At 35.1% G+C, this 24953-nt stretch overlaps 1 protein-coding gene across 1 annotated transcript in view; it reads left to right on the top strand.

Annotated features, from left to right (window-relative positions):
- The window catches only part of LOC137403710 (proton-coupled zinc antiporter SLC30A2-like), a 65026-nt gene that overhangs the window by 17958 nt on the left and 22115 nt on the right, over positions 1–24953 (top strand). The window contains exon 3 of the mRNA XM_068089723.1: positions 21699–21845. Within this exon, the coding sequence (XP_067945824.1) occupies positions 21699–21845 (147 nt within the window). The remainder of the gene's footprint in view (positions 1–21698; positions 21846–24953) is intronic.

The raw sequence follows: 24953 nt of genomic DNA, 5'->3' as shown, positions 1-24953 counted from the left end.
GATAGGTAAATGTTGCGCGATAGGTAAATGTTGCGCGATAGGTAAATGTTGCGCGATAGGTAAATGTTGCGCGATAGGTAAATGTTGCGCGATAGGTAAATGTTGCGCGATAGGTAAATGTTGCGCGATAGGTAAATGTTGCGCGATAGGTAAATGTTGCGCGATAGGTAAATGTTGCGCGATAGGTAAATGTTGCGCGATAGGTACATGCACATACACTTGACTGCCAGCTTGGCAGACATGATTAAACCAGCCAATCAGCATGCTTCAAATACTTCATTTGTTGACTAATGAATTAAAGTGGTTTTAAAGCCAAAATTATCTTTGGTATTTTCCGTCTGCACAAAGGCTTGAAAATATGAAAAATCACCGCCAATGTTAGGACAACCTCAAGGTTGCATAATCGCACAACTGATGTCACGAAGGTGTGTATATGACGTACATGTCCGGCTATGTCGAAGTTTATGTACGTTGTAGTTAATGCTAAGATAAAACAGTATGCATACCATTCGTTTGATGAAAGTAAAAAATTCCATTGGTACTTTTATTACTGTTTTTTATGTAATAAATTTCTTTGAATCAAATAATTCACTAAAAAAATTAAAAAATTTCTGTATCTTTTTTCTGTATGATCTTAAACTCAAAAATTTAAATCATGGAAGAATTATACTTGACTATCTTTTATGGGGAGATGAATTACTCTGAATGCTATTGGTTCATCGTTTTTACACACTGCAGTCAGCAAATTGTGCCAGATCGCTATGACAAGTTTAGGCTTGGTTCAATTCCATAAAAGGTCACTAGGTGGTGACAAGAATGACATCTAACCTTAGATTGCTCTCTGCAATTGGGCATGTCTCCAATCATGGAGGCTATCTTGTCACTGGACTCAAATGTCCAGCCAAAACCACAGAGCCGTTGTTTGTACAACAATGCTCTTGAAAAACATACACAGCCTCTGCTTGCAGTAACCAAACCAGACACGATGTGCGATCTTTGAGTGATTGTTTATGCACAGACCACTCAAAATATTCAATAAACTACCAGACAACTAAGGCTTCATGATTTCTAAAATACCCAAACAGTTCAGTATTGCAAATGGATATTATTATGTAAAAAGACTTGCAAACTTTTGATAATTATTTTAGTAAATTTCAACTTTAAAAGAAACTGTTTTATGTTCACGATAATTAGAAATGGAATGAGCTCATTATAAGACCAGAAGGCCCATATATTTTAGTTCCAGTATCGCTCACTTTGAAAAAATTGTCAGGTGTGAGATAAATTGGCATTACATGATTATATCGTTTGTACGATAGGCGCTATCCCTTTTAATGTTGACGATTTTCAAATCTTCTTCCAAACAATTACTCTCTGCAGACAACAAGAGATGTACCTGAGCCTCAATCTATGACATGCTAGCGTTTGGGGAAATGCGGGGACACATGAACTGACCAGTGATATTATAGTCTCCCGTAACAAAAGGCAACAGAGCTTGCCTCTTTTGTACTACATTTAGTCTATTGTGTGGGGCTCTGTTGACAACTAGTATACACTGGCTATCTCTTTCCTTCTCAGGTTTCTCTCTTTCATATACACTACACTCTCCACCCTAAACATTTTTGTAACTGATCCAACCTCCTATATAGCAGTTTCCTATTGCCAGTAGCCAGAGTCATAAGCAATCGTCAGCATGGGGAAAGTGATAGAGCAACCTCAATATTTATATAACCTTAGTTTTTGTAGCTTAGAGTAAAGATATGGCAGGCTTGCTAAAGTATGCTGGTTTACCTGCTGGTTTGTTAGGCGGTCGTTTCATTGCTAATGTGTTCTTTATATTGTTTGACTTAGTTTGGTGTTATTGACCTTTTGAACCATGACCGTTCTTGTTGCTGGTGTCAGTAACCCTGGGCAATTTGTCCAACGATCCGTAGTTTTTAAACTTTTATGAAATATATATAAATGTGCTCATAATACAATGATATTTGAATAAACACTAGCAAAATAGTTGGGCAACCCACAGCAAATGTCATCAAACAGAAAAAAATAGTATTTCATCATTATTCGGGCTAGAACTATAAAAGTTCGTTCGATTTTAAAAACTCGTAAAAACATTTACAGTATTATATTTTCATCATCATTTCATGACTCAAATATCCTGGAAAGTTATAATTACTATCATAAAATGCTTCATTTGCATCACAATTTTTTACGACCTACCAACAAACGAGTCATATAGATTTTTTTTGCAATATCGTACTAATAAAATTTGTTATTATAACGAAGGAATTGGATAAAGATATTTGAAAACTGTTACAAATGGAAGTGAGATTGCTGGTCTAACATCTTGTGCAAGAATTAATCTGATTGCTTTAAGCTGTTACTTAGAAACAGCTTTTGCAAACAGAGGGCCGTCAGGATTCAAAAGGTTAAATACTACGTTAACTTATTACTAGCTACTGCAATATATTTCACATTTCATCTGATAAATTATGTATATTATTTGTATAATTATCTATATAGTATATTATACATGCCTTTTATATACATGTATGAATATACTAGTTGAATGCCTGCGTTGTACGGATAATAAAAAAGCTTTTGCATAGAAAATTTATTTTTAATTGGCTAAGTTTCTGAACCCAATGAATTTGAGTAACTTAAGCTAGTAACTTAAGCTAGTCTTAATTTTTACTATAATAAGAGCCGTTATTATAGCTTAAGCCAGCCTTAGGAAAAAAGCACATGCAGCCAATTACCCACAAATATATTGTACTGATTTTCTCTGCAACCAAATTATAGTTTCCCAGTATCTTGTAATATTATTGTTTGTTGAAGATGCTATATGGCATTTGTGTTGTCTTGTTTTAAGTGATATATTTTATCTATATCCACAACAGAACTGTTCCCAGCATATGACAGATTTCCATGTATTTAGAGTGATGAAAGTATTAACATTTGTCCATCTCCTCACTCAGCCCTAGTAGCAGCCTTCACCCTTTATATAGTCCGAGACACATAACGCCGCACGCAAGAAAAATACTAACGCAGCTCGCCAAAGTAAATACAATGCAACTGAAACATTTGCTGCTAAAAAAATTGTTAAATTTTTAAAAAAGAAATGATTCGTAGCCATGGTATCTGAACGATAAACAACCAACAATAGTGCAATCTAGGCAGTTGCATCGTATCTACTATGTTGAATTGCACTGGTACTTTTATTGTGTGTCATAATACATGTCTTGAACTATAACAATTGCTAAAATCGCGCTCGCTAATAACTTTGTTTAGCGAATTACAAGCGTTTTGTCAACAATTTCGGTGTGCATGCACAGCTCAGACAATTTTGTGAGTTTCGGCCGAATAACTCTGTGTTTTTCGTTCATTTCGTGATTTCGGTCGAAACTAATGAAAAAATCGGCACATGTGGCTGTACCTTTGTGCTGTTCTTCAAAGCCTTAAAACTCCATTTGCCCTAATTATTTGGTCAACTATTATCTTAAGTCCTGCTAACATTACAAACAATGGGCTTAGTGTACTCGTCCCTCTACTTGCATCCATTCTTTAGTGTTCTAAGGCTACCCGTTAGTTTATGTTAAATGTTATAATTAGATGCATAGCGCCAGCCATTATTATCACACTGCTCAACCGCCAGATGATATACGAAACCACAGAGTGATCTCCAAATGAATGAATCACTCATAAATATTTGTTACATGTCCATCGGTCTTCGCGACCACAACTACAAGCTAAAAGTATTATGTGACACCTAGTAAAAAGTTTAGCCTCCAAGAGCATTTCTGGTTTCCATGGGAAACTTGCAAGCTTCTCGTTATTCACAAGATAGAAACACCCGGAATCTTCAAGTTAAGTGAGTTTTGTTACTTGAAAATTTCTGCTGAATGTTTTATGTTTGTAAACAATGGAAACGGCACTTGCGAATGATGCGCAAGCTGATCCGTTGTGAATATTTTTCATACTTGAGTCACTTTTATTTCGATTTGAGCGGTTCTGAATGCGCTGCGATTAGCTCAGGAGTAGAGATTCTTATCATTTTTAACAGAGCGTGTTAATTGGCATCATACACTGTTTATTAAAACACTTAGCACACGGTAACTCAACATGTGCACAACTCCAAGTCTGCATCATTTGATGTGGATACATAATGATTGTGTATGCTAGAGGGATGTGCATGACAAAATGATAGAAACATATGTCAAGCAGAAATGGGTGATTGATAAACATTTGTTTAGTTCTAAGCATATCCATTAAATTAGAGTTATCTTCTTTAAGGTGGTAAAGACGAACACAGTAGTAACTCTATCCAAGATACATCAACTGATATAAGGCAGTATGTATCTTGGCTATTGTAGCTTACAAATATTTAACATTCATGAAGTTCTCAGGCTATAGCTTTTGCTGATGCATCTCTATGCATGTACTTATACTCTGTCAGCAAAGCTTACCTGATTCAGTTATCATGTACCAATGCATTTCCCAAACAAGACAAAAACTACCTCAGTGCTTTTAAAACTGAGGGGTATGATATAGAAATCGAAATGTTCAATCGAGGACACCCATAGAGGTAACGAGGACAGGCATAGAGTGCTCAAATGAAAGCGCGCTAAATTTATTACAGTGGAGAAAATCTGTCTAACCCAATACATCTTTAACAAAAAGCGTAACATGAACCACCAAAGATAAGTCTCAACAAATTGACGGTATGTGGTTTTTAGCAATTATATTTTTTTAAATGTTAGTTTGACCACTTAATGACTCCCTTTACGCATATTTTCGTTTGCAAACTGTCATTTTCTGAAGGAGAAGATTCTGCAAAGCGTTTTGGTTGTGTTTGTTATACACCCTGGCTACTTTGCTGTACAGCTTTCATGGCTTCAGTGCTTTGACAGTAAAATAAATTAATTAAAAATTAAAAATTGAAGGGAAGGTTGGTGCTGGACCAGATTAACTGTCGAAAAATAAGGGTTACTGTATAATGAGTTTTATTGGCCTCTGCCGAAGTAAGGCTAAATTCGGACTTGACGACTTGGCTCCTCGGTGTTAAATTGTATTTATATTACAGTGTGTTAGTGTGTACAGGTATACCCTAATCAATATGAACACAGAAGTCTGTGGTCAGTTCATCCATAGAACAATGTCAAATATAAACATAGATAGCAGAATATTAATTAACCAAACACGGTGAATAATGATTAAATATATGCACATATAAAATAGATCTAGGAGAATACCTTCTAGAGCAATCTAGAAGGTTCTTATCGTTAACATTCTTCTAAAACCTAGAAGAATCTAGAAGGTTCTAGAAGGTATGTTAGGTCTCTGTTAAGACCTAATATACCTTCTTTAGCAATCTAGAAGGTTTTAGAAGAATGAGGATATTCTTATGCTAGAATACATACAGACCGAAGGTCTGTGTTCTATACAGACTAGGGACTCTCTCATTCCTTCCTATCACTAGTCTCTCTACTAACTCACCACACTATACATTGTATACCAGAACATCAAAAGAGACATTGATGAGACAAAACTATCCTCACATTATTACCCTTGTCTCTTCACTCAAACTTTCTTTGCTCATCCTGCCTTGATAAGGTAAATACTTCCTCAATATCGATTGATTGATTTTCACTAACATTAATAGCTAGCGTGAGTAAATCGGCTAATAGTGTGATTGCATTCACAAGGCCAGACTGTCAACATAAATGTTGCACGCGGCTTGACATATTTACCCAATTATTAGCTATAATTTTTAAAGACATGAAATTACACCATATGCAAACCTAATCAACCATAACACACTGGCAATTGCTCAAGCCACTGCTAGAGCCTTTCGGTATAGCTATTTAATTGTGTAATGGTGATTTATCTCACACCTAACAATTTTCAGAGTGAGCGATACTGGAACTAAAACAGCATTGGCCTTCTAGTCTTATATTAAGCTCATTCCATGACCTTCCACGTACACGGGCATCTATGAAATATTTCTAGTTATCATAAACACAAAACAGTTTCTTTTTAAGTCAAAATATACAAATAAACATTAACAAAAATTCACAAGTCCTTTTAAATTTAATATTAACAATAATAATATCGTGATAGTGATATATTGCAATTGGCAGTATCCAATCGTCTGGTGATTTTTGGAAATCCTGAAGCTTTGGCTACTACTGCCATATGACATGGCGTACTGATCAGTTATTTAGCATTCAGGAGTTCCTTGGTTAAAAACCTTGGGGAAGCATTGTTTTTTTCTCTATATCTGAAGAGCCATTGGGCGTCTCGCTAGGAAAAAGGTTCTGTCATTATCTGGCTCTGAAACACCTGACCTATTTCTAAGGAAGTTTGAATAAGGAGAAGTTAGTGATAAGGAAGTTTGCTGATGGACTATTATAGTAACATAAATTACTTTTAATGACCTTGACCTTGTAATGAAACTTGTACTCATCACTCCGAGTATGTAGTACTCTCATACTCTGCTATGCTTTATGCTTCAGTGGGAAACACTTTACTATTTAAAAAAAATTGTAGTCAAACAAATCTCGGGGTAGAAAGTCCAGAATTTTTTTTAGTAGCAAAAAACATGCTACACTGCGTTTCTCAGAAACTTAAGCTGTGTGGGTGCAGTGTGAGGTGCAACAAACCCATTGACATGCTTATCAAAAGCCAAACATTTAGGCTTTTAAAGGTGAACGCACACTATTGAACTGACGCAAATGAAAATGATATCAATATAAAGCTAAGACGTCGAACTTCAATTTGATGTAATTTTTGTCGTGTTAGACCTACTCAATCCAGAGATATAATAGTTTGAATGAGATCCTTTCTTGCAACGCTCAGATTTAAGTGAAAATGCTTATTATGACATCTATAGTTGGACTTCGTCACAGAGACTGACCGAATAGAGACACGTAAAGGCGTGGTCACACGAGCACCGAACCGACGTAGGACCGGTTCGCTTCAGAGGCTGATTCGGTTCGTGGCACATGTCACACGGCATCCGAAGTCACTTCGCTTCCTAGATACCATAGGTATAGAGACAGGACACGGTTTCCTTGGTAGTTGTTATGTATTTGAGTTAAATATTTTTATTGTAAACAAAAAACTTTGAGGAACAATTATAAATTATAATTACGCAGCAAATTTATTAGAAGATCATTCAGCTGCTCAAAATAAATCACTCGATACAAAGATTTTGCCAACCCCTTCCATCAACATAATTATATTTTTTTTATTAACATATTAATGTTTTTCTATGCTGAGTACGTAACAAACAAAAACAGTCTTTATCATAGTACTGTGGTTTTACATAAATAAATCAGTCAACGATACTTCATCAGGATGAATATGACACACTACTTATATTCTACACAAAAGAAAATCACAACCATTCTCTTACATTTATGCAAAACTTAAGTGCAGCATCTTACATTTATGCAACACAATCACAAGTCCGGGTGAACCTTGTCGTAAATTGCTTCATGTTGTTTATTTAACGAAATAAAAGTATCGTCCCATTTCTTTTTTAACTTTACTCACACGCACGTAAGGAGAAATCTGACGCGTGCTCGCTAGAATTCTAGAATTTTGGCCAGCCAATAAGAGCAAGGGTTCGGCTACGAAATTTCGAGCAGTACCGAAATGGTTTGGCCGAACTTTTTACAGCTGAGAGCGACGTCATTTTGCGTCATTTAGTTTGGTTCGGAGCTCGTGTGACCACGCCTTAACACTGGGCTTGAACGCAGCATAACTTGAGACGGCAGCCGCGCGACTAATGACATCATTTTGGCATGTATATCTCAATTGCTATCAAATTGTGTCAAACACCCTTAGCTTTCCATTGATGTACATATTGCCATCATTCATGTAATAAAAACCTAACAATTTATGAATTAATAACATATAATGTGTTTGTTTTAAGTGGTTCCATAATTACGAATACCACTGTAGTATACATTTACATAACTTAGCGTTTTATTAATCACAGTTAACCCAACAATGCACTTTCATAACATTCTTTGATACAGAAAATTGCTCTAAATACAGTTGAATCTCTACATATGAATTTAATGGACTCTGAGATTTGCTTTGTATGTTAAAATTGTCCAAAACTGGTTCACAGCATTGGACGATTAAAGGCAAAATACACCACAATTTTTTTAATTTATTAAAAACACAAATAGCTACAATAGCTCAATCATATATATTGCAGATGATTACACACGGTGTTACTGCAAGCTCGCTGTAGAAAGCTGTGTAGGAAACTGAATTTAAAAAAATATATATATTTTACAGAAAAAGATAACTCGACAAAGTAACAATTAACCCTTTGGCTGGAGAAACGACAAAAATGTCTTTTATCGGTTGCGTGGGAAAACGACTTTTATGTCGCTTTCGGTAGACGTTTATAAAGCTGTCGCCTAGTAACGTTAAACAAAGGATGTGAACGCTAGCAAAATTTAAAATTCATCAACAAGATATTAGTTGATGAATTACAATATGAAACAATTATCTGAGAGGCGTTGTCTTGTGCTAAAAGCTAAAGAAATCGCGCCTCCTTGAAAAAAAGTAAAAGGTGGAAAAACCAGTCAACATCGGCTCGACGTTCAAAACGATGAAATAAAGATTTATTTGATCCTGCGATCGTTAGTGATATTTTGTCTGGTCAGTATAAAAATAACGGCTACACTTTGCGTTGGACTCTACCGAAAGGAATGCTTGCAAGCATTTCATACAGGGACAACTATACGTAGTTGTAGTTTTTTTGTAGTACTAGATATGTAAATGAATGTTTATGTACAAAATATGTTTTTAATAGAAGTAAATTTCAGTTTGAGCTATGCATGTTTATAGAATACTGATTTTATTGAATTTTCAAAAATACATTACACTAGTTTCGAGTGTTTTTGCGGGGCTTTAACCCACCCACAGGGTTTAGAAATAAATATTTTATTTTTAATTTTAAATTACATACATCAAATGTAGGTTTTGCAATGCATAGGTTCAGACGCAGAAATAAAGGGAGAGGTATTCACAATAACTTTCTCTAACATAGGCTAGTAAAGTTTTTTTCTATTTCTGCATTGCCAATAATTTTACATCAAACAAAAATATTTTTCAAATAATGTCATACAAGAATCATAGAAAAGGGAAAATCAAATCAATGGTTTGGCATTTAAAAGAAGTTTACGGTTTAATGTTTCAAGTTGAGATTAAGTAAGCTTGTAATTTCGGATATCCTTATATTTTTCATATTTGGCTTTAATTTTTACCAGTTTCATCACCTTTTCTTTCTAAGGTATAGAGTCAAATATTTACACCACTTTGAGTATTGAAAAACTCAAATGTTCAGCTAATTGTACCTCGACGTTTAACTGCTTTTAAAAGAGGCATTTTAAGCCTTTTTTAAAAACCTTTTTATGATAGATCTTTAAATGCTTGGCACTGTTAATATTCAAATGAACCAGTTGTAGCCAGATCTACATGTATCTAGTACTATCCGGTATTATCCAGTTTGCAAATGATATTAATTTAATTCCAAATCTTGCCAACTCATCATCACTGAATTGTAACCATTATAAATTTATAACTATTTTTTCAATAATTACTTTACTGGTAAGCTCAATACGTCTTCGATACAGTAATTATTTTGGCAGAAGACATATTGGTCATGGGTTATTTATTTAACTACATGGCAAGGCGCCTGCAAGTACTTCCAAGGAATTACAGCTTCTGAAGAAAGCATGATTGAAAGTACATTTATTGGAAGCATATGCTAAGGTCATAAATATGCTTGCTTTTTATGTCAAAGTAACAAGGCCCAAGTCTTCGTACAGCCAGCTTTCATTTTTCACAGAAAAGTTTGTCTTTTGGGTCGTAGGTATTGTTAGCTCCTCATCGCTCATCTCGCAGAAATCTTTCTAAAGTTTTTGCAATATCTATAAGTAAAATGTTTGTCTAGTAACACTCTCAGCAGCCGATCTTATGACTACAAGTACATGCTCTCAAGAAAATTAGTAAATTGGTTTAATGCAATTGTTTGGCTCAACGAGCATCACTCTTTTCCTTTTAACACTAGAGCGATTGATGAGGTTTTTGCATAGTGTGCAATTGGAGATGAGTTCGAATTAAAATTATAATTGTGGTCCTCAGTTTATAATTAAAGGCTGATGAAGCAATCCTCCATATTCACTGAAATCATTGAACATGTTAAAATTGTCTCAATCGGGCAAACATTTACTCCGCATCTTATCTTTGTAAAGAACTTGGTCATGGGACAGTTTGCTCAACAGCCTTGGGTGATGAGAGCTTCCTTGTAGTTAAAAATGTTAACTTAAAGACAAGTGCACGTATAAGGAATGCTCTTCCAGGTGTCCCTCACTGGAGGTCGAACTTTGTGCCTTAGTTGTTCATACGCTGCTTCTTCCTGATAGCTTCTTTTTTCAGCTTCTTGATAGCTTATTCCCGGTGAATGTTTTTTTAATAGCTTTTGCAAATTTTATTAAAACATACATTCTAGTAACGCTTTGCAAGAAAACATCTTTTCTAACATGTCATGTATCGGTGATTTGCCACGGTCTGGCTTGACCACGAGCAAACTTTGTAACTATGACAATTATAAATGAAAAAAGGATCTACACCATTTAACCATTATAATACTGATTGGCTGCTTAAGGTTATTGTTGCTTCAATCATCGAGTGTTGCCTGTGCTGCTTGGTTGCCTATGAACAGGGATATGCGTATACATAAAATGGGCGTAGGTAGGTACTCACCACGTCTGAAGGTAAAATACAGTATTTTTTACTTTGATGTATGCTGGCACATGCCAATGAGCTATTCCCTGATGATCTAGCAAAGATGATTAATATTTATAAGTCACAATAACTGGCCGCTTGCAGTATACCTGATGTGTTTGAAAAACATGAAAAGGTTGTTAATGGAAGTGTCTGCCGTTCTTTTTTAAAAATCGCTATATTTATTACCGTATTCATCTCTCATTGTTGAATGTCCCATATTCAGTCAGTACTCATGAACCAAATTTTATCGATTTCTCAAATTGTTTTTGATACTAGTGAAGTTAGGATATTTGTCATGACGACAAGATTGACTTGCTACACTGTTTCTCATTCTGTGCGTTGATGAGTGCAAATGTATAGTAGGCATGTAGGAGTCCTGCCAAGGTGGTGACAGTCATACCTCGACATTCGCGCTTAATACATCCTAGGTTTTATGCATCTCGATTTTCTCATATGTTGGGGCACTCGTATGTCGAGGTATTATGGTTCCATGAATTAATTATTTACTGGAAAGTTTATACGATTCTATTTCACCCTCTTATTTCTTTAGTTTCTTTGTTTATAGAAACGAGTTTTATTGCTAAAAATCTTCAAATTTTCCACAAATTGCTTTCAGTATTTATTTTTAGTTTTATTGTAATATTTTATTTAAAAATATCTCTTTGCATCTAGACAAATTGTCTGTAGTATTTTTTGCCTAATCGGGTTGATCTGGAGTTGAGAATCTTCCATGAGCAGTATTTTCTCGACAGAACCGGTCTTTCAACCCGTATCCCAACATCTGTACCAATCCAACATCTGTACCAACCCAACATCTGTACCAACCCAACATCTGTACCAACCCAACATCTGTACCAACCCAACATCTGTACCAACCCAACATCTGTACCAACCCAACATCTGTACCAACCCAACATCTGTACCAACCCAACATCTGTACCAACCCAACATCTGTACCAACCCAACATCTGTACCAACCCAACATCTGTACCAACCCAACATCTGTACCAACCCAACATCTGTACCAACCCAACATCTGTACCAACCCAACATCTGTACCAACCCAACATCTGTACCAACCCAACATCTGTACCAACCCAACATCTGTACCAACCCAACATCTGTACCAACCCAACATCTGTACCAACCCAACATCTGTACCAACCCAACATCTGTACCAACCCAACATCTGTACCAACCCAACATCTGTACCAACCTAATTTTTATCAATTTTTTATGTTGCCCTGCTGGTCCATGGCTATATTTTTATCAATCTTTTATTGGGCTGATTTTCATCACTCTACTTTTGCTATGAGCACTAGCTCATAGAATACAGCATTAAATTGGTAGGGGTGTTATGTCGATAAAAATGCAAAAGGATCTTTTGCTATGTGTGTGGCTTCTCTGATGCTTGACTCATGCCCTTCAGCATTTTAGCCAGAAGACTTATTTCCAAAGGAATATAATTCTTGCAGAGTAAAAATTTTGTGACATCAACATATTACATCCACCATCGTATGTTTTAGTTTATGAACTTTCTGTTACTACAACCTACAATTCACTATCCCAACTCCTCCGCAATACTACTAGATTACCAACTTTAAAAACATGTTTGTTCAACTCACTCAATAATTCCTGATTTCTGCCTTTTCATTTTTTTTTGGTATTTAATGAAAAATATCATTCTGTTGATGATTACCATTATCACTGAAAAGTTATGCATAGATATGCTGGTTTTTTGTTTGTTCATCTGCTTACTCATTCATTTCTTCGACTGTTTACTTGCCCATCATATCGCCTTTGGTTGTATTCACCTAGCAAATAGAAAACAATAATTCTCGAGTCATGCTGGCATGGTTCAGTTTGCCATACATGAGGTTTTCAAGCACTTGATCAAAAATTTGAGTTTTACTTTGGTCATTTGTTTTATAAAAAAGGTACTTAGATGAAATTTAAATTTTAACCCCTCTAAAGAGTTTACGCATCACGGCATCCTCATGCTTTCTCTATCAGCTTAGACCATATCTTAATCATCTATGTATCTGTCTCTTCACTTGACCTTCACTTAAAAGTAACTACTGACCTGATTTCTTACTTCCTTTATTTTGAGTCAAAAAAAATTTTGTTTTCAAATTTGGCTGTTTTGAAGTGACTACTGGTATTTCTACCCGACCAAAATTGTGTAAGTCATTACTGCTAACTAAGCTCTCCACTTGAAGAAATGGAAACACTTCGCAACTGTTGTACCTGGCATGATTTAATCCTTTGACCAGGTATAAGCCCCCAAAAACAACCGAAAGTCGTGTAATTTATTTTCGAAAATTCAATAAAATCGATATTTTATGAACATGCGTAGCTCAAATCTTAAATTTATTTCTATGAACAAAAATTGTTATACCTAAACATTCATTCACATATCCACTACTACAAAATACAACCATGTGCAATTGTCCCTGTATGAAATGCTTGGAAGCATTTTTTGTCGGTAGAGTCAAACGCTATAACGTAGTCGTGCGAGCCACCATAACGATCACTTTCTCTGAATATTCCAAGTATAATAAAAGTCCAAAAACTTTATATCACTTCTATCATTTGAATTATTTTTATTCTGATCAGACAAAAATCAGTAACGATCGCAGGATCAAATAATCTTTTATTTTACCGTTTTGAAAGTCGAGCCGATGTTGACTGGTTTATCCAACTTTTATTATTTTCCAAGGAGGCGCGATTTGTTTAGCTTTTAGCACAAAGCAACGCCTCTCAGATAATCGTTTCATGTTGTAAATCATCGACTGATATCTTGTTGATGATACTTAAAACTTACTTGTGTTCATATCCTTTGTTTAACGTTGCTAGGCGGTAGCTTTATAAACGTCTACCGAAAGTGACATAAATGTCGTTTCCCCATGCAATCGGTAAACGACATTTTGGTCATTTCCCCAGCCAAAGGATTAACACAGAGCAAAAGCATGAGCCGATTAAAAAGACATCAGCCTTTGATTGAGTTTCATAGAATAAGCGGCTATAACAATGCAAAAAAGTTTTGGCAATGCAAATAAGACTGAAAATAAAGAGCAATGACCTTCCAAAAACAAAAAGACAAGAATTCAAAAAGAGCTAGAGTGATGTAAACCAACGCCAAAAGAGAACAAACTAAAAACACTGCAATGATCCAACTGGAGACAACACAGTGGGAAAAACCAGTACTACATAGATCCAAAATGACCAAAAAGAATGTAGTGTAATTATAATTTGGTGTAGGCCTAACTATAAGTCAATTGGCTAGAAAACTATAAAAGCGAGAAATTAATATCAATCTTTTTAGATTTGCTTAAAAAACAACGATTTTTCAGTCCATGAGTCAACTTAAAAGTTTTTAGAATGTTAGCATTGTTTCCTATAGTAATTACATCTTTAGAGCAAATAGACAAATGTAATTATTCTATTATTTTCTTCTACATGTCTTATTTACTGTAATTCATTAATTCTTTTAAATTTTATAACCTTTAACCTTTGACACAAGCCTCAGTTTTTCAAATAAATGTTTTTTCTTGAGAGCAATATTCTCATAGCAAGAGCATGTAATTCTCAAGGCTGCGCTGAGCTACCAGAAAATAGATTTTTCAGATGCATTGCTTGCCTCCGTGGTCAGCCAACTCTCGGTTAAATGTCAGACTTTGTACAGAAACTAGAATCTTCAGTCATACTAATGAAATCTATGTTAATTTCAAGGTTATTGCAATGTTTATAGCTGTAAGCCTGCTGATGAAATCATGCGATCGGCTATATATAACGAGTTTCTAGAAATATGATGAAAGATTTGAGTAATTTAGTTTTGCACTTGTTTACGATGTTTACGAAAAAGATAATCGAGTAGCTTTTAGGTCACTGTAACAGATGTGTTGCTGTTAAAAAGGTGACGCGCTCGATTTATATGACATCAATCTAAAGTGAACTTTGAATGACTGGTTTGTCAGGAATTGAATTTTTAATGATTGTCATAATAATGCCAAAGCGTTTTAATAATGAACATTTTAAAAGTTGAGACAACGATTCAGAGGGCGACCAAAAAACAACTCGGTCAAAATTTACAATCTGACAAATGTTGGTATTTTAGCTTAATAAATACCTTGTGTACTTACCTTGCGCTTTCAAAGCATTTACTAACCATTGCAGTGCATCTTTGTGGAAAGTACAGAATTACGGCCAGACATACACTGGTGGCTGTAATTATAAAACCACTTAGTAATTTTCATATCCTTTTTCATTTATGACATAAACTCAATTTCTTTTATCATCACAGGCTATACATTGTATACATATTTGAGAAGCAGGTTTTGTAGACTCTCTCTGTCATCAAAATTATTCTCAAGAAATATAATTTATTTACTGGGCACCCATTTTATACTATTCTGTGATTGAAAATTGACCAGCTAATTATTAAACTAAATATTAATATTATTATATTACTCTGGAGGCCACTAATCTACTTTCACATGTATACGCATTTTCAAAACAATGTCAAATTGGACAATTTTGTCGGCATATATATATACTTAGAATTGATAGATTTTTTTTATATAATAAGCAAATACCACAATGATACAACAGGATAAACTGACATATCAGTTAATATTTAATAATATTCATGTGTAGAACATCCTTAGCTTTCTATTGATGTTCATATTGTCATAATTCATATAATAAATACCTCACAAACCATGAATTAATAACAAATAACATGTTTATTTTAAATGGCAAAATAATTACTATCACGACTATAAGGTGCTTCTAGACTTGTTACTCATACCCTAGAGAGAGCAGTGTGACAATATATCAAATAAATATCTATTGTGAAATAGAGTACGCTATGCATATCCATAATCTTGAAGCCCTCCTCTATATGCCTGTTGCAAGGATATGTGACAGACATGGTGATTACTCTATTGATGACCCATAAACAAATCTAATAAAAGATTTTTAGCACATGCCAGACGCATTCAATTTAAAGCAACCATTTCATTATCATAGGAGAAAAATGTTGAAATATTTTAAATGCGTTGATACGTATTCCCTTATTGACTGTCAGTAAACCCTCTACAATTCAGTACCCTCAATCCCTGGCATTGAGGGCTTGTACCCTCAAGAGTACAAGATTGTACCCTTGTTTACCTCAATCAAGGCAAAAACTATCATTATTCTAGTAAGACTATGAGGGTTATGAGACAAAACTCTGAATAACATACCCTATGCGTAGGGAATCTGAAAACACCCAAAATGCAAAAGCTTATTGGCAGGAGTTATGTCCTGTTGATACCGTACATCTAACAAGTTAGTTTATGATTAGATAACCATAAAAGTACCATACAATTATGCTTCGGCATAAACAGATTTTGAAAAAGTCTATCATTCTCGCCGTTCTTCGACTTGCCTTGGCTGATTCATAAACCAAAAATCTGTTTGAATTCATAAGTAGTTTCTGCTCGAATCCTCTGGTCCCGTATCAAGTTGTTCCAGTAAGGAATCCAGGCAGTGAGGCTCCACGATACTTTTAAACTAGAAACTATCACTACTGGTCTAAGATTTGGGGTGCTATCTGATATGGTGCTCAGATTTCAAACTTCTATCCATGGCAATTGTAGAAGAGTTACAGTAGGTGATTTTATGGTTGAGTTACATAATGGAGAGTGGAAACCGAATTCAAAGAGTTAACATTGAGCACGCGCTCAAGAGATCGACTGATATTGAAAATAATTGATACTTCTTTGAGATTGAACAATCATCTTTACATTGGAATGCTCTGTTTAGTAACATGCCATTGCGACTTTAACAGCATAGAGTAACACCTGTAATGATGGAGTAACTTGTACTTGTAACTTTTAGAGTAATGATTGATCCTTTGTTGATGCCAACCAAACAAACTGCAGTTTCTTTCTTGAGAAAAAAACATTTTTTACAATTTTTTTGAGAGCGACTTTTATGAAAGATCCTTCCATGGTTAAAAATGGGAATTTGCCAGATTTTTGCTATAGTTAGCGATACCTGTTTAGTATTCAGGACCAAGCACTGTAGTTCCTGCTGTGGATGACTACGTAATTTAGTGTTATAGAATTGTCTTAATTTCTGTATTTCTCATTGATATATTGAGAAAATGTTTTAATGAATTTTTTTAATTCCATTAAATATGAATAAAAAGGAGATCAAGTAAAATGCTGCCGATAGTAACTGAGAAAGCTTGACAATCTGGTAAAAGGAAATCAAAAGCTAATCAACTGTTAGCCTGTAAACCTATGTTAGTTTCAGTACCATTACTAGCTAAAGTTTATCAAAGTTGGTTATACCTTGAAAACCCGTCTGTTGCATCTTTGGAAAAATACCAATTTGTTTTATGGATGGATTTGAAGAATAGAAACTTTGCTTAGCAGTTGTTTTTAAATTGAATAAGCAAAGTCTAAAGATAAATACATTAATCTTTGACAAACAATGTCTGGCTGAGCTGCACAGATGAAAGGAATGCCTTCGTGGAATGCACATGCCTACCTGATACAAACACTAGTTACTGGCAGGTCATTCATAATAATATCATTAGCATGATATTATTATGCATGTAGCTCGGCTTCATTTGCAATTATGATCTTTAGTTGTTTATTGCTAGTGCCAACTAACTTGACAACGGCTCCTGTTAGCCCCTATGAGCTTGGTCAGATGTCTACCACTGGGAGCAAAAAACATTTTATCTCTAGGAATCATCAGGATTTTAACATTTGAAGCCTGAGTGTTGGGGAATTTTTTTCCACTTAATCCTGCGCCCAAGTAAATTCAGCCGCGTAATTTCGCTTTGTTTGTTTCTTGCGCTTCTGGTTTATGTAGGATTAGCGGAATGTCTGGCATTGCCCGAGTTATAAAACTCGGCTTATAAACAGTGACAGGTAATGTACATGTAGTTGCCTGCCACTTGTCATTAGCCTGGCACATTGTCAATGGCTAATTTGAGTAAGCTAGTTGTCTGGCGCTTACTAATAAGAGCAAGTAAGAGCAAGCATAAAATGATGTTGCGTCATAACGGAGAGGGGTGGTGTATTTGCACCCACATAGCACATATAGCCTATCGCCCAATGCATTTATCAATCTAGCTTAGTTTAATTGGGAAGGGATTTGTCTGGAGAACAGGAGGTTTCGAGATCAAGTCCAGCATGAAACAGATATTTTATTCCTAAATATTAATAGCTATAGCCGGACAAACCGAAACACATATACACAAACTTTGAGATTTATATATATATAGATTGCAAAATTGTGGTCCTTTTGTGCACAATACTCTTTCGGTATAATTACTAGATTTCAAATACTGTAGATTAGACAATTGGTTCTTGAGATGTTGGAGGAATACAGAGGGAACTTCTAAGTGACTGAGAAATTAAAAATGGCTGCTGACAAAACAATGGTTTCTAATAACTCATTGATTGAAATTTTTACTAATGAAGGATCAAAAATAGACATATAAAGCTTCTTTTCCTCAGCAACAAATAGTTTTATGCTAAAACTATTTGTTGTTCTATTCATAAAAAATATACACTCTCTATCAGACTCGGTGTACATCAACCATTGTTTTTTTAGTTTCCTCTAAAATATCCCTTCTTTGAAGAAGTAAGAAAAAAACTATTTACTCTATTTGATTTCTGGTTTTTATCGTATTCTATAAGATTTAAAATGAACTTGGACAAAATCATTTGCAATTTTTGTTGAGGTCTGAGATAATCTGGACTGCCAGGATGTTTCAAGAATAAAATCGACAAAACTTGATCACGGTTGAAACACTTGGAAGAAAAAAATGTGCAAAATGAAGTCACTAGTTGCTATTATTGTTATAGTTGACATCATTTGTTGCTTTCAAGTTACAGCATTACGCTATTTTATTCTGTTGGTCCCTTTGCAACTACATATGTCATAACCGCATTAATTATAATTAATGATTAGTCATAATTATAGACGTCATAATCGCATTTTCGCTTAAACTGAGTGTTTTAGTTTTGTTTGCTTTTGATCGACAAGTTTTGTCAATGTTAATCTTTAAATATCCTGGCAGTCAGATCACCTCAAACATCAAAAATGATCACAAATGATAGTAAAACACCGATACTTTCTAGCCAATATTTTGTGCAAGTTTATATTCACAGCTTCAATACGATGTTCAGTTCAAAATAATTGAAAAATAATCGACTATTTTAATCACTTTCACAGTTGATAGAATGTTGTTGCTACTGTCTAGGATCAAGGACCTGCTTGCCTATATATATATGTATATATATTTATTTTATTTATTTATTTATTATATATAAATCTCAAGGTTTGTTTTTTTGTTGATCATCTCTGTGTCCAGTTGAAGCAGTTAAAATCTAGCAATGACAATTCCGTTTCACAGAGGATTTGATCTCGGTACCTTCAGGTCTGAAGACCAGCGATCTAAACCACTACACTATGATCATTCAACTGAGCATAGCGCTGAATGGTTGTGACTACATTAATTACTTTGGTTAAAACTCACACTTGAAGCTCTTAGGGTTATTAACTAGCACAGTTGATCGTAACGCGTAACGTAACGATGTTTAGTGAACGTAACATCATTGCAAGTTAGTGAACATAAGGATCTTCGCGAAAGCTTAACGTGTTTTAGTGATGATGTAGACTGTTTTTGAGTCGGCTAGCTTACAAGATAAGTTACACAAATTCATTGAGTAGTTATTTTATTACCCGTGCAATGCCGGGCATTCACTAGTATATGTACAAGCTGAGGCTTCCAAATGTTAAATCGCTTTACTGGATGCTATTTTTTCAGTACTCCGGCTGTCAGTCTGGTACTGTCTGTCAGCTGCCAGCTGTTCTTTTGTCTCGGCTGTCAGTCAAGAGAATAGTACTAAATATGTTGCCTATATAGTGACCCACTAATTGTTTTTCACTTCCTTTTCGGTTTACCCTGTTATTTATTATTAGCGTCTCAAGTTGAATATAAGGCGAGGCCTCCTATTTATAAATATATTCATTATGCTATTGCTCATTTCATATTCAAAACAGTTTTCCAACAACAGAAAAAGCCAATAACTCATTTAAACAAATTAGTCTCAGCACAAGAAAGCTAATAGTGCGCCTGCAAATGGAGCAGGTGGCTAACCAATGCCCTGTACTCGAGGTATCAAAATGCAGAACCACAGGCTATCTAAAGTCTGTGGTTCTAGGGGATGCATTTTGACAAAACTACTAGAATTCTTCCTGTCTCTGACCTATATTCCTATCATACCTGTATGCTTGCTCACAACCTGTACTATATCGGCTGTTCTCCCGTAAAACCACCCGCACTTACTCTACTCGTAAATTCCCTATCCGTGTACCACTTCAGCATCTACTTCAGTATATCATCAGCCATCATACCAAACCTCAGAAGCATAGACTCAGCTGCCTGTTGACATCCAGGAATCAGAAACACTAATCTATTTAGAACAGTTTTGAAGCGGTCCTTGCTGTCGAGGCTGGAGTAACCAGCGACATGCTACTTACATAGATATTGTAACCAGCAATGCGAGAGTTGCTGGTTGTAACCAGCAATGCAACATAGAAACCAACATCGGTTGTCGCCGGCTTTCGTGACTCAATATCGGCACAGCACGATATTTATAAATTTATACACGAGTATCGCCCTTGCATTTCTGTTTTTTTGAGTGAAACGTACAATAATCTATATCGAGAGAGCATAACTCCAAAGTTGGGCTGTCTTTTTTCTGAGCCTCCCAGCTAGGCTCTGCACCTCAATAATTAGAAGCTATTGAGTGCATGGAGCTTTCATCAATCATTTTTAATGATGTATTTTTGTCTCACTCGAAGAGAATATTGAATTGAGTTTGAACAAGATTCAGTTCAAAAGTCTAATGGTATTTTCAGCTTCTCTGAGCGTAGGACTTTGCTATTGGGATAAAAATGAAGCAGTTGATCTCTAATCGCGTACCCTTTACAATTTAGGAAAATTATGGTAGTTTTTACCTTGATTGGGTACATGACAGTGTGCAATAGCCAGATATCTTAAGACTTGTTGACAGTGGTAACGCATCATGAAAAGCAGTAGCCCGAGATCTATACAAATTTTTTAATGTTGCTAGACTACAGACAATAGAATGTTTGTTTTATATTAAACACATGCTTTCTATGCTAGCAATGAGTTATTAGATTTGGTTGCAGACTATCAATAGAGTAAATAATGTACTGGCCATATATTGCTGAAAAGAGCAAGTAGAGTATAACTCCAAATTGATGTATGCGCATGGGATTGAACTAATGAACACCACATACTTTAATCCATGATAGATTTTCTTTTCATGTGTGTCCTCCAGAATACGTGTAGGAAATCTGAAATCATACTACTATTTTGCTGTTTATGTGCATTTTATGAATCATCATTGACAGAAAAAAAATTTCAGATAAAAATAAGATTTATTTTACTCTTGGAGCCGCAGACCAAAAAAACCAAACATGGGGAATAAAAAATCATGAAAAATCTAATTTTTTTGTCTTTCCCATGAGTTTGAATTTGAGCTAACAATTGCCTTAATATATATGTATTTTGGACATCTGAGTAAAATTGAAGCAAACATCTGACACCACAAGTATTTTCATTCATCATGATGGTTTTTTGGAAAGTCGGCCATTTTTATCTTCATCCAGCAGATAGAGCACACACAGTATTAATTTATTAAACATTCCAGATAAACTACTACCACTACTACGAATACCTTTACTAGCAACTTTGCCAATAATTCGTTTAAATAGCCAAATACGAAATAACCTAACTAAAAGTTTAAAACTGCCAGCAAATAAATCTAATCCTTTTTTTGTAGGTGGAGCTCTGGCAAACAGTCTTGCAGTGGCGACTGACGCCGCACACATGCTCACAGATTTCGCAAGCTTTATGATTAGTCTGCTGGCAATTTACTTGGCTTCGAGGCGTCCGACGACCACCCTCAGCTTTGGATGGCATCGAGCTGGTAAGAACGCATCCTAGTAACAAGTTAGCTATATGTTGACTCAATATGGTGATTGATATGGAGTTATCTTTAGGCAATGCCTCTTGAACTTCCTGTGTTGATGTTACTGCAGTTTTCTGCACGCGGTACATGGTAAACTAAGAGATAGGAATTTGGATAGTACTTTAATCCATTGGAAAATTAAAAAAACTGAATTAAGAAACTAGTAATCGATAAAAAATGATGGTTTATTGTTTACTTACCTTTGAGACATGTGAACAGAATTGTAGAATTGGCAATGCGTGATTTCGTAGATGACAGCGGTAACAGAGATATGTGGCATAACTTACCGTAAAACCTTTATTTGAACGCTACCTTTATTTGAACGTCACTTCAAATAGAACACTACTATAATAGGAGAAGAGTTGAAAAATACAGCGCCATGGTGTGCAAATACAGGTTTTATGGTACTCTAATTTGAATTGTAGAAGTTTAAACTAACATAGTCTATAAATTTTTAGCATTTTTCCTGTTGCGATTTTTCCTCCACACGCTGTTTTTATGGAGAAAACTCAGCATATTTTGATCAGGGCAGTTTATGTCACCTAATTGTAAATATAATTTCTGCCAGTAAAGTGCTACATCAGTTTTCAAACATACATGTAATTTGTTCCAGATTTTTATTTTTAGCTGTTCAACTTCCAAATACATATATGAATTCTGAGAGAAAATATTCTAAAATTTCTCATCCGTGTTCTGAATTGTTTGAATGCAGCATCGTTTGAGTACCTGAAGATTTGAGCATTTGAGTTTGAGGCTCCATTGTTCGCAGTAGAAGTAAGCGATTTTACCAAAGTGTTTATTTACTGACAGAGTCTCCTTAGCTTGCCTTTTGCTGACTTGCCATGTTACTGTCTGTAATCAGTTCGAATTATGTAATTCAAGATAACTCTGAAGCTATATGTGGTCAAATGAGCTCGCTGTTGATTTGAAGCTAGCTTGCTGGAGTTTCACCAAGTAGCTAGAGTGCTTACTGTATTATAGAAAAAGGTGTAGCTTGTACGCCCGCAAATACCAACAACATGATTTCTGTTCGGCTTTGTCTAAATAAGTTTGCTGAAAACCCTAATATATTACCTTTCACTTCAGAACGTCTCTTTGAATTTTCTACAAATCATAAACATTGTTATGATTCATCAGTCACCATTAAAAAATAAATATGATATTTATTCTAGCTATAATACTTTGCAGACATATTTTTGATATTTGTAATGGGTGCACTTCCTAGTGATCTTATATCTAGCACTAGATACAGACTCTACTTTTTAACGCATTCTGAGTATCAATAGAGGTATCCTCTGACTCATCTAATCTCAGTTTTCAGAGAGGTGTCCTCTAACACATCTACAGTTTCAGTTTTAATAGAGTTATCCTCCAACACATCTAGTCTCAGTTTTAGTAGTTTTTCTCAAACACATCTTCGGCCTCAGTTTTAATAGATGTACCCTCTAACACACTTACAGTCTCAGTTTTATTAGTTATCTTTCCACTCATTTCCAGTATTAACATTAATAGAGGTATTTCTTAACATATCTAGAGCCTTATTATTAATGGAAGTATTTTCTAATAAACTTACATCTATGTCTATGATCTATTATGATAGTTATTAGAAGTTGTGTATTGAACCCTGATTGATGAACTGGCAGAAATCACAAATGCTGTGGTAGTATGCTGCGAGTACGTAAGAAACCATATGTATACGTAAACTATATGTATACGTATATAACTAACAATAAATAAAAACATATAAACTTCCTTGTCATATGATGATAAATAAGATAATACTGATATACGTGATTCACAGCATTGCTAAACACAGAATATATCTTTTCATAAAAGCCTGCGGGTGTCATCTTGTATGTAAATGAGAGCTGATGATTCTTCCAATAGATCATTCGTTGATTTTTTTGGAAATCCTTCATCAGTGTTCTTCAGCAACAGAACTGTAGTGAATATTTTTTATCACTATCTGCTCAACACTTTCTTAAATTCTAAAAAATGATTCCTCAAGCTTTCCTAGCTTTTGCAAGATCAGATCATATTTGGTGATTCAATTTGGGAGTTCTAGCAAAGATAATTTACTTGCATTCACTAGACATGAGAGAAACAATTTGCTGACTCTCTATTGGCTCATATGGCCATTAGACCAATTCAACCGCTAACTGCTGATCACATGTGAAAAAAAATGTGGTGTGCCTATACTCTTTAGCTTAGGAGGCAGTTTTGCTTATGTCCATTTACCATTAAGCATGATAGAACGGGTAGAATTTTATCTTTAGAACGAAATTGCAAGACAGGGAATGTTTCTCAACTCAAGCTAAAATGTGTCAACCTGTAACACTATACTATAAAAATAGCTCTGTCATTTCTGTGGCTCATTTAAATATCGTAGTGGTTAGCTCTATGTACAGGCTTTCGCAGATCTACTAGTTGGCATGCTCTAGAAAGTTCCATGTAACAACATAAATAGATGCATAATTTCTACGAAAACAATTGCATTTTTGCATCAATTCTGTTGGAGAGTTGTAAAAGCTATTAGTAATGTGTTGAAATCAGTAACCTGTGATTGATTATGACAGGCCAGTTGTCAGATTTTAGATTCATTGAAACATTTGACGTATTACAGGTGCGTATGTCACCCTCAAACAGATATGCATATAATTAAGTCACTAGGAAGTAAGGCTTTGTCTCCCTGCATCCACCGTGTTCCCAAATGATGCGCATTAGGGGCTGTGCGCAAGTTGAGTTACTTTGCAATTGAGCGTTTCAATGAACGCCGCACTTGACCCCATAGGTCAAGTATTAACCTAGTTAATGACTCTATAAATAGCTACACAGCCTTGTCACGCTAAGCTTAGCAGCAATCGTTCGGCCATTGAGACTGTTGAAATCGAAATAAAAACGATTGAAGCGTGAAAATGTTTATAGACGAAATAGCCTGCTTGATATTTTAATGTGCATGATTCGCAAGTGCTGTTTCCATTGCCTTATTGCTGCTTTTGCTGTTTCCATTGCTGTTATTCCTAAGCATTATGGATTCGATAAAGAGTTGCGAATCGCAAAACTTGT

The sequence above is a fragment of the Watersipora subatra genome, chromosome 9, assembly GCF_963576615.1.
Source record: "Watersipora subatra chromosome 9, tzWatSuba1.1, whole genome shotgun sequence".
NCBI lineage: Eukaryota > Metazoa > Bryozoa > Gymnolaemata > Cheilostomatida > Watersiporidae > Watersipora > Watersipora subatra.
Note: the sequence above shows the minus strand (reverse complement) of the source record. Positions and strands in the feature narration are given on the sequence as shown.